We start from the raw sequence: 10,841 nt of genomic DNA on the forward strand, positions 1-10,841 counted from the left end.
GGCTGCTCTTCCTTCTCTCAGAGACAGGCCTCAATAAAGCTTCCTTCTTCGGCTTTGGTGTGGCTCTGGTGATCTTGTTCTCCTGTAAACCTTAGCACATGGATGTAAGAGGACAACTTAAAGGGACTCAGTCCTCTGCTTCCCTCAGGGGATCCTGGATGTCGGACTGGGGTCATTAGGCTCAGGAGCAAGACTGCTGAGCAATCTTTCCCCCTGGGTATTAATCTTTTAAAAAGATCTATTTACTTTTATGTATATGAGTACACTGAAGTTGTCTTCAGACACACCAGAAGAGGGCATTGGATCTCATTATGAGATGGTCGTAAGCCACCATGTGGTTGCTGGGATTTGAACTCAGGACCTCTGGAAGAGCAGTCTGTGGTTTTAACCACTGAGCCATCTGTCCAGCCCAGGATATTAATTTTTTTAAGGCAGGATTTCATTGTGTAGCTCTGGCAGACTATGTAAGCTTGGATAGCCTCAAATGCCGAGTACTGGAATTAAAGATGTAAACAGTTATTAATTTTAAAGGGAAGCTGAGTCTCAGTGGAGATGACTGGCCCAGTTCATCAGGTGAGGAGGGTCAACATCTCCAGGACAAGATAAAAGGAAGCAGAACATTAGGAGGATGCAGCTTTAGAAACATTCTGCAGAGTAACTCTGATCTCTGAATATTAAGTCAGCACCGTTCCACTGAGCTACATCCCCTGGCCCAGGAGGATGTTCTTCACCTCAGCAAACTTTCTCTGAAGTATCCAGCTGATGTGACAGCTAGCCCTCACCTTACTTCCATGATTCATGAAAAGAAGTTACAAGGCTGGCTGTGGTGTGGCTTACACCCTTAGTCCAGCACTCAGGAGGCAGAGGCATATGGAGGCCAGCCTGGTCTATAGAGTGAGTTTCAGGATAGCCTGAGCTCCACAGAGAAATCTTCTCTTGAAAACTGCCCCTCCCGGGGTTGGGGATTTAGCTCAGTGGTAGAGCACATGCCTAGCAAGCACAAGGCCCTGGGTTCGGTCCCCAGCTCTGAAAAAAAAAAAAAGAAAAAAGAAATCTGCCCCTCCCCTCAAAAGAAGAAGTTACTAGGGTTGGAATGTTAAGATTGCTTTAAGTATATATATGTATGTCTATATGTGTGTGTAATGTATAAGTATATGTAATGTATATGTATATTACACACACACACACACAGACACACACACACACACGCACACGCACACACCAGGCATGATGACACAACCTGTAGGCCCAGCTCCTCAGAACACAGGAAGGTTGCTTCAGCTTGGGAATTCCAAGAAATAACCCACATCTTCATGTAGAAAACAAAGACAATAATACATACATTTTTTACAAAAAGTAGAGTGGATCCGGAGTAGGCAGAGCTGGCAGGCTTGGTATTAGTGTGGTTCTTAGGGGTTGTCTCACTGAGGTATTGCTTCTCAAAAGAAGCAAGGAGAGCTGGGATGCATCTCAGTGGTGTAGGGCTTGTCTAGCATGTGCGAGGGCTTGGGTTCAAACCCCAGTACCGAAGAAAGAAGACGAGAAAGCCAGGTGCTGTGGGCTGTGGTTGTAACGTCAGCACTCAGAAGACTAAGACAGAAGAACCCCCGTGAGATCAAGGTCAGCCTGGGCTAGAAAACAAGTTCCAGCCAGTTAAGTTACAGAGTGAGATCCTGACCTTAAAACATAGGGCAAAAAATTGCTTAGTGCTTAAGAGCGCTTATTGTTCTTCCAGAGGAACAGAGTTCAGTTCCCAGTGCCCATGTTGGTGTCTCACAACCCATAAATCCCATAATTCCAGGTCCAAGGTGTCTGATCACCCACTCTGGCACACAGCACTCCTGAGTGCACAATACAGATGCGTGTGCCTACACTTCAATAAAATAAATATTGAAAGAGAAAGAAAAATCAAAAATAGGGATCAGGACAAGCAGCAAAATTATCAGTAAAGGATATTCTAGAAAAAAGGAATAGGGCCTTGCCTGATATAGTCAAAGCCCAGCAAGGAGGCTGCTTACCATGGCCTAGAGCTGGGGAGTCCAGAGTCTAAACATACCGGGCCTTATAAGCTACTGCAAGGATTTGGGTTTTTACTCAGAGAGAAAGGCAGCTGCTGTGGAGGTTTTAGGCAGGGTGACATGATCCATGCAGTTTCAAAGGAATTCCACTGCTATGCAGAGAACAGATTAGGTACAAGACAGCTGGCCTGGATACTTCAGAAATGGCAGACTGGGGTATAATGTCTCTCACAAACGCACACACATGTACACACACGCACTCGGGAAGTTGTGAGCCTTCAATATTAGCACTAGGGAGGCAAAGAAATTAGATCTCTGTGAGTTCATGGCCATCCTGGTCTATATAGTGAGACCCTCTCTTAAAGGAGTGGGGAAGAGAATATGTTTTGTGGTCTGAGCATTCCCCTGGGCTCTCATGTAAACACTAGGGCCTGTGTACTCGAGGAGTTTAACAGAAGACAATCAAATCATTACACGGAAGATATATCTACCTGCTAAGTGTCTTGAAGGGGAAGCTCAGAGAGCGTGGGAAAGAGTAAGACTTGACTTAGTCTTTGATGGTCAGTCAGGCTTTGCTGTTGACTTGAAGAACATGAATATTCATTGATATTCAGTGGTGACAGGGTTAGAGGAGGTGTAGAAACCAGATGTGGGACGAGTCATTGGGGGTCTGAGACACCAATCAAAGAGCAGAGGCTCAGGTACTGTGAAGAAGGATATGGAAGGTTAGCAAGATGTGGTCAGGGATCAGACTTGAGTCTTCATTCTGAGAAGGCTTTGCTTGTTTGCTGTTGTTTTTTCTTTTGAGAGAGTGTGTACTGTAGTCAGACCCAGCTTGAGCCCAATATCTCTGGATAGTCCATGGAGAACACATTAGGTGACTCTCACCCCAGCCTAAGGCTGTCATAGAGAAACATTGGCTTTCTTACTATTCTCAGAGAACATCCACATCCACCAACCTGCTTCTTCCTCAGCACAACTTGTGTGATCAGCATGAGGAGACCAGAGCTGTTAAAGGACACTTGACACTCTCCATTCCTGGTCCCTTCCCCAGGAGCTTACGGTCAGAATGGGGCAGCCCAGCCATTCCTGATGCCCTCCTGGCTCCAGCTTGTTCTGGCACCAGTGTGTTGACTGCAGGGCTTCCTACCTTCTTTGCTCTGGGCCTTTTCTCCCCTTTCAAGACCCAGACAGAGCTGATGCCCTAAGCTGCTTTCTTCTTGAGGTCAGGCTCAGGATCTCAGCTTCCTCCTGGGATGGCCCCCTGATGAGTCCTAATTTCCCTCTGGACTGCAATGTTCTCAAATCACTTTCTTTCCCATCTTCCCCAAACATCACTACTTTGCTCTCAAGAGAACTGATCGATCCTGTCATTGTCATAATGAGAAATCCAAACAGGTTGAGATCGTTCATCCTTCCTCATCTCCTGTCTCCTGTCCTGGACTCCCAGTGTGCGTGCGTATGTGTGTGTGTGTGTGTGTGTGTGTGTGTGTGTGTGTGTGCGTGTGTGTTATATGAGCATGTCTTGTGAGCACACTCACATGTGTGTTTGTGTTGAGTGTAGAGGTCTAAATAGTATCTACTTGCTCTTGGCCTCCTCTCGCCCTCTGAGACATGGTCTTTTACTGATTCTGGTGCCTTGTTTGGGCTAGACTGTATCACACAAAAAAATCACCCCCAAATCTCCCTTTCTTAGTCCAATAAAAGGCTCTTTCTCTACCATCAATAAACTGTAGACATTACGAACAATGATGAAAACTATCAGGTAAGAATTACATTCATAATGTCCACTCCATTAGAATTTGGCAAACTTGGATAAAATACCGCACTCTCTATCCTGCCTTGGTGAGTACAGCATTCTATACCTAATTCATGTCTATCATGACTTGCATGTATTGACCTAAAAACATCTTTTTAGACCTTAAATCATTTTCTTAAACCCTTCACAATGTAAGCTTGATGTGAGACTGTAACTATCTAGTCTCCAACCCCATCAGAGACCTGAGGATAATTACCTGAATTAACAGGAAGTGTGGGGCAACCAGCTTCCAAAACTAAAGAGATGACAGACTGCTGGCTGCCTGGTCAGGCACCCAAGATTCCTCTGCAATGTTGGGGTGTCTATCTTCAGCCCACAGGCCCAGAATATCTGACACACTTTCTGTGAAGCAGGAATTATGAAGGACTGGTCTACTTGTCTTGGCAAAGTTTGGCAGTTGACTGCCTCTGTGTCCCTCTTGTCCACAGGTTGGACAGTAGTATGCTGTCAGCAGTTGAGGGGGGCAGTCTTTTGCCCGGTGGCTAGCTTTGTCACATTTGAATCAAACTCCGTATGGAGGGTCTTCAATGCCCATCATCTTCTTTGAAGTAGTATTCAGGTAATGTCAGGAGCTGATGCATCTCAATGTCACACACACAAAAAAGCCTTGTTATTAAAACAACATCCTAAATGCCGTATCCCATGGATTTCTGGTGTATCTGAAGACCGTCTATGTCCCTGTAGTATATCTGAATAGGCAAACATTGCTTCTTTCTAGCTACTTACTATCTGTGTAACTTTGAAAACATCTACAGGCTAAATAAAGCTTATTTCTGTAACTAACTAAACTAGTATCTAACATGACCATAAATTTGATTATTTATAGGTAACTACTAACTTGCATTTCAAATTACCCTAAACGGTCTGTAATAGCAGCTTTCAAGGACTACAACTTTACGCTACATTTTAAATGAGTTGCATCGATATAATAATACCTTAAACAAGAGTTGAAACAGAGATACCGTATGTTGTAACAAAAATAATCCCCCTGTGTGAGCAGTTCGATCTGCATTAATATTAGTAGAAGCAGTGGTTTATCTGGGATTTGTTAGGTTATTTTTGATTAAGACTCACACTGTGGCCAGAATAGCTAGAAATGCACTATGTAGCACAGGCTGGCCTTAAATAGGCAGCAATCCCTCTGCTTCAGCAGTGGCTCAGTGGCTGGAATGACAAGAATGTGCCATCACACTTGGCAGTTTCTCTCTCTGTGCCCCCAACTCCCCTTCCTGGACTCACTCTATAAACCAGGCTGGCCTTAAACTCAGAGATCCGCCTGCCTCTGCCTCCAGGAGTGCTGGGACTAAAGGCGGACCACCCATACTCGACATTTTGCAAATCTTTTTTTTTTTTTTTTTTTGAGCTGGGGACCGAACCCAGGGCCTTGCGCTTGCTAGGCAAGCGCTCTACCACTGAGCTAAATCCCCAACCCTGCAAATCTTTCAATTCCAAGTTTACCCGAGACCTTTTTGAACCTTCACCTGTGCAAACTCCTTTTCGGTTATCCGCCACGCTAAAAACTGCATTTCCCGAAAGACGCCGCGGCTCCCTCCTTTCTTCCGCCTTTTCCGGTCGTGCAGCGAGTCCCGCCCCGCCCGCGCGCCGGCCAATAGCAGCCCACCCATTTCTCCCTCACAAACTGGAGCAACCGGCGAGCCCGGGGCGGGCCCTGTGGCCTCGGTTTGGTTCGTGGAGTCCCAGCGGCAGATTCGCTCGGCAACGCGGACAGGGCCAATTCTGTCGCGTCAGGAATCGCGGGTGAAGTTCGCCACCGGTGGAGAGAAGACGTTGAGAAAAGCCGCGCTGGGCTCCCTCAGGGGCTCGTGCGCACTCCCAGTTTCGGCCTTTTCATGCAGGAAATGAATCTGCTGCCGACGCCCGAGAGTCCAGTGACTCGGCAGGAGAAGATGGCGACCGTGTGGGATGAAGCTGAGGTGAGTGCTGGGAGACCTGAGGAGCATCCCAAAGTTTGGGCTATAGGGTTAGACGTTCTTGGAGGGCGGGGAAGGTGGTAGCTGGAAGTCCAGGTCCGGTCTGGACTGGGCACAAAGCTTCTTGTGCTGTGGGCAGAATTCTGTCCCGACTTCATCCTGCTGTTGGGTTAAGGAAGTAGGCAGTGAGGAGGTTTGGGAACGTGGGATGGCAGCTCTTAGTTACAGTAAATAAGTACTTCTTCCCTTCTTTAAACAGCAAGATGGCATTGGGGAGGAGGTGCTCAAGATGTCCACAGAAGAGATCGTCCAGCGCACACGGCTGCTAGACAGCGAGATCAAGGTGGGCTCCTGGCTTCGGGGCAGGCAGCAGAGTTCCATTTTACAAACGAGGAAACTGAGGCTCAGAGAGGGAGTCATTCACACACAAACCCGCGGAAAATATCTAGCCCTATACCACAGCCACTTCATCACACTGGCCTTTTGTCTTGACCTCTGCAGTTTGGACATACACAGGCCGGACCTTCAGAAAGCGGTGGATCTGGTTGGATGGGGTCTCACGGGCTGCCTGGACCTCACCCATTATAGGGCCCTAATTAATGCAAGCTGAATCAGAGGTAAACATTTGTTTTCTCTTATCCCAGATCATGAAGAGTGAAGTGCTGCGAGTCACCCACGAACTCCAAGCCATGAAAGACAAAATCAAAGAGAACAGTGAGAAAATCAAAGTGAACAAAACCCTCCCATACCTAGTCTCCAACGTTATTGAGGTGTGTGTGTGAGTGTGGGTATGTGTAGGGGAAGAGGAGGAGGCAGTAGGGCTTGGAGACATCTTGGGATGGGGCCCATAGGGTAGAGTGTGTAAAAAGCTTTAACCTTACACTTCCTGAGACCCACATCCTAGACATAAGCCTGCAAAGTCCTTAGAAGTGTCACAGGTTTCTGCCTTTTTTCTTGTTTTTGTTTTTCCTTTTCTGAGGCAGATGGACTTTACAAACAGAAGCAGCACCTAATGTTATCAGCTCCCTAGTACATCAACTGTGCATTTATTAACCTTAAGGCTAGTTTGAGGAGGGAGGTAGGGTCTGTGGCCTCGTGGGTATAGGGAACTGTGTAAGCACACGCAGCAGTGGACTCTGGGAAGTTCAAGGGCATGAGCTTATTTTCCTTCTTAGTTGCTGGATGTTGACCCCAATGACCAGGAGGAGGATGGTGCCAATATTGACCTGGACTCGCAGAGGAAGGGCAAGTGTGCAGTGATCAAAACTTCTACCCGACAAGTAAGGCTAACTCAGTAACAGCCGGGCAGGGTCAGCATTGGGAAGTTTCAAGGTAGCTAAGCCTGCCTGTAACTGTTCCTACAGACGTACTTCCTGCCAGTGATTGGGTTGGTAGATGCCGAAAAGCTGAAGCCGGGAGACCTGGTGGTGAGTGATGCCTGCGCCCAGGCAGGGATTCTCCAGTGAGCTTCCTGCACAGGTCACTGTTGCCTCTGAACCTGCCACTGCTGCAGGCATTCTGTCTGCAGCCTCTTTGATTCCTGCAATTTGCCAGTCCTGTAGCTTTCTGTTTACATTACAAATAACTGTCCCCCAGAGCATTAGGCAGAGCTGGGACAAACACAAAGGCTCCATGCTCTGTTCTCAGGGTGTGAACAAAGACTCCTATCTGATCCTGGAGACCCTGCCCACCGAATATGACTCTCGGGTGAAGGCCATGGAGGTGGACGAGCGGCCCACAGAGCAATACAGTGACATTGGCGGCCTGGACAAGCAGATCCAGGAGGTGAGGGAGGCGAGGCTGCTGTCCACAGCCATGCCGGCTTTTTTACTTTTCATCTACTTGACCAGAGTGTATTCCCTTACTGTGGGAAAGAAAACCAAACCAAACCAAAGACACTGTCAAATGCTCGTAGCCTAGATTCCAGAGACATTGGCGATTGCAAGGCCATATAAAGGGCCAGAGCCCAAACTCCACTGAGGTTCCCAGTTTTTGCCCCAATGTCTTCCTCTCCTCCCTCCTTCCGTGTGTGTGGTGTGTTTGTATAAGTGCATATAAGACAGAAAATGTCAAGTATCCTGATCTTTACTCCACCCTTTCCCTGTGAGACCTGCTCCCTCACTGAACCTCCTGACTCTGACCCACAGCACCGGCTTGGGCCTTAGGCTTGTGTTTTATAGGCCTGGACTTTTACATGGGTCCTAGAGATTTAAACTTAGGTCCTCATGCTTATGCAGCAAGCACTCTAACTCTCTGAGCCTTGTTCCCAGTGCAGACCAGTGTCCTTATCTTTCTGTTCTGTCCTGACTGCCTTTAGGGTGGGGAATGGGGACGTTGATGCCTTTTTGTCGTGAGAGGAGGGAAGACGGCCTGTGCATTAGAGTAGGAAAGATGCAGACGAGATTTGGGCTGTAGGATCCCTCAGGGCATCACTTTCCTCACCTAGGACTTCTTCCTGGCAGCTGGTGGAAGCCATTGTCCTGCCAATGAACCACAAAGAGAAGTTTGAGAACTTGGGTATCCAGCCCCCAAAAGGAGTGCTGATGTATGGGCCGCCTGGTACAGGGAAGACTCTCCTCGCCCGAGCCTGTGCTGCTCAGACCAAGGTGTGTGAGGAATGGGGCATGGGGATGGTACTTGAAGCTGTATGAAACAGGCTTGAAGACTTTTTGAGCCTCGTGTGCCTTTGATCTGATCTGTCCCTTCTCTCAGGCCACCTTCTTGAAGCTGGCAGGCCCTCAGCTGGTGCAGATGTTTATTGGAGATGGCGCCAAGCTGGTCCGTGATGCTTTTGCCCTGGCCAAGGAGAAGGCACCATCTATTATCTTTATAGATGAGTTGGATGCCATTGGCACCAAGCGGTAAGGGAGTTCCGGGGACTTGCAAGGGTTGTTGGGGTGAGGTGTGAGCTAGGAGCTCACCTCCCAGCTATGTTACATCCCAGTTCTCTCCCATTCGGTCCCTCCCCTGGTTAGTAACACTTCTGTTTTTCTGCCTCCTAAATTCCTCATAGCTGACAGCTTGCTCTCAAGAGAGAAATCTGGCACCTCTCGTTTCAAAGTCTGTCATCACACACTACTAAAAAGCACCTCTAGGCCACCCTATTGCTTCTTAGCACAAATGCTAGATCTGTATAGCCTGTTCTTTCAGTCTCACTCTACCCACTCCCAACCCAGGCCGCCTCCCAGTACCCGATTGGTTTTCAGCTCTTTCTATTCACTGAGTGGTTGCCTGGCCCTTGTTTATAGACTCAAGAACCCCTGCTTGGGGTTGGCTGTCTGGGTTCCTGGTTGTAGATATTTCTGGGTAAGTTCTGGGGATCATGTATTGCTCAGAGCCACAGCCCTAGCCTGGCTGTTTGTGCTCACTGTTTGTCACTAGCCCAGCACTGATCCCAGAAGCCTCTGCAAGCTTTGAATGCTGCAGTTAATTATTGGTGACCCTTTCTCTGTACCAGTCCCTGGGCTGGGAGCCTCAAGTTGAGGCAACCATTTCCCTGGACAAGTTGGAATAGCCTGTGCTTATGCCGTGGTGTCACTGGCATCTCGGGCTCCTGTGCACCGCAGCTTCGACAGTGAAAAGGCAGGGGACCGAGAGGTGCAGAGGACCATGCTAGAGCTCCTGAACCAGCTGGATGGCTTCCAGCCCAACACCCAAGTGAAGGTGAGTGCAGGGCTGACTCCATCGGCTCAGGTACTGACAGCTCGGGCTCTCCTTCTCCCCGGGCTGCCTCCTGTTGCTGCTGTGATGTGTGCTTGTGTTGGATGTCCTGCTCCTCAGTTCAGGTTGCTGCTTCCCCTCTTCCTTAGGTAATTGCAGCCACTAACAGGGTGGACATCCTGGACCCTGCCCTGCTCCGCTCAGGACGCCTAGACCGCAAGATTGAGTTTCCAATGCCCAATGAGGAGGCCCGAGCCAGAATTATGCAGATCCACTCACGGAAGATGAACGTCAGGTCAGCTGCAACAGCTTTTTCAGCCTTCAATTTTCATGACTCTGTACTGTTAGTTCCCGGCCTCCGATCCCCCACCCCCATGCATGCACACAGCCTCCATTTCTGCCCATTGCCTGAGGTAGAGTTTTGCTGGGGCTCAGACCCTCCTGGGTGCTGTGGTACTCAAAGTCACCTGTGCCCCATCCTCCCATTGAAGACACATAGGCCTTCACAGCCCAGTAGATGGACACAGCCCAAGCATGGCTTAGGAGCATGTAACCAGGACCAGATAGATGATCTGAACTCAGATCTATACAACTTTCAGCACGTGACCTGTGTTTTGTTTTTGAAAGTTGAGGATAAATCATTCCAGTTTGAGATTTAGCCATGGTGATGTCTTAGGCACAGTGCTTGGCACATGAGGGCAGATGATGGGCAGCTGCATTGTGCTGGCTGATGCGTGGCTTCATCAGGAATCATACTGTCTTTTGTCTATATAACCCCATGTTCCCAGCCTCAGGCAAACCTGCTTCCTGGGATCTCAGATGCAGGGTTCTAGAAGGCTGGTTTATGTATAGATCCTATACATAGGATCTCATTTACCTTTGGCTCCTTTCTTCTCTTTATACTAGAAGAAAAGTCAGGGTGGATAAAGACTTGCCTGCCAGCAGAAGCAAGTTGATTTTATTGTTTCATGGGTGCATAGGACTCCTTCCCTTTGCTGTTCGCTCTCCATGACTAATCAAGCTCTGGTGTCTTGTCCTTTCTCCAGTCCTGATGTGAACTATGAAGAGCTGGCTCGCTGCACTGATGACTTCAATGGGGCCCAGTGCAAGGCCGTGTGTGTGGAGGCGGTGAGTGCTCAGGGTGGGTGGGTGGGCTGAGTCAAGCCTTGCCCTTTCCCTGGGTAGCTCAGGGGTGCAGGGAGGCATTCTGGATCATATCTGTCCTGGCTGCAGGGTATGATCGCACTGCGCAGGGGTGCCACGGAGCTCACTCACGAGGACTACATGGAGGGCATCCTGGAGGTGCAGGCCAAGAAGAAAGCCAACCTGCAGTACTATGCCTAGGGACACCTCTAGTCTGTCTGCTGGTCCGGGGGCTACGGTTGATAATAAAGGGGGTTTTTGTTCTTTGCC

The 10,841-nt window shown here is 48.7% G+C and overlaps 1 protein-coding gene across 1 annotated transcript; it reads left to right on the forward strand.

Moving 5' to 3' along the window:
* The first annotated feature begins 5,459 nt into the window (after window positions 1-5,459).
* On the forward strand, window positions 5,460-10,841 carry Psmc3 (proteasome 26S subunit, ATPase 3). The gene is given in 12 exon segments (NM_031595.2): window positions 5,460-5,771; window positions 6,028-6,111; window positions 6,413-6,538; window positions 6,944-7,048; window positions 7,133-7,195; window positions 7,416-7,553; window positions 8,231-8,374; window positions 8,481-8,629; window positions 9,335-9,431; window positions 9,578-9,723; window positions 10,475-10,556; window positions 10,662-10,841. Coding segments are annotated over 12 exon segments (1,329 nt in total). The 5' UTR covers window positions 5,460-5,687; the 3' UTR covers window positions 10,773-10,841.

Source organism: Rattus norvegicus, chromosome 3 (assembly GCF_021556685.1).
Source record: "Rattus norvegicus strain SHRSP/BbbUtx chromosome 3, alternate assembly SHRSP_T2T, whole genome shotgun sequence".
NCBI lineage: Eukaryota > Metazoa > Chordata > Mammalia > Rodentia > Muridae > Rattus > Rattus norvegicus.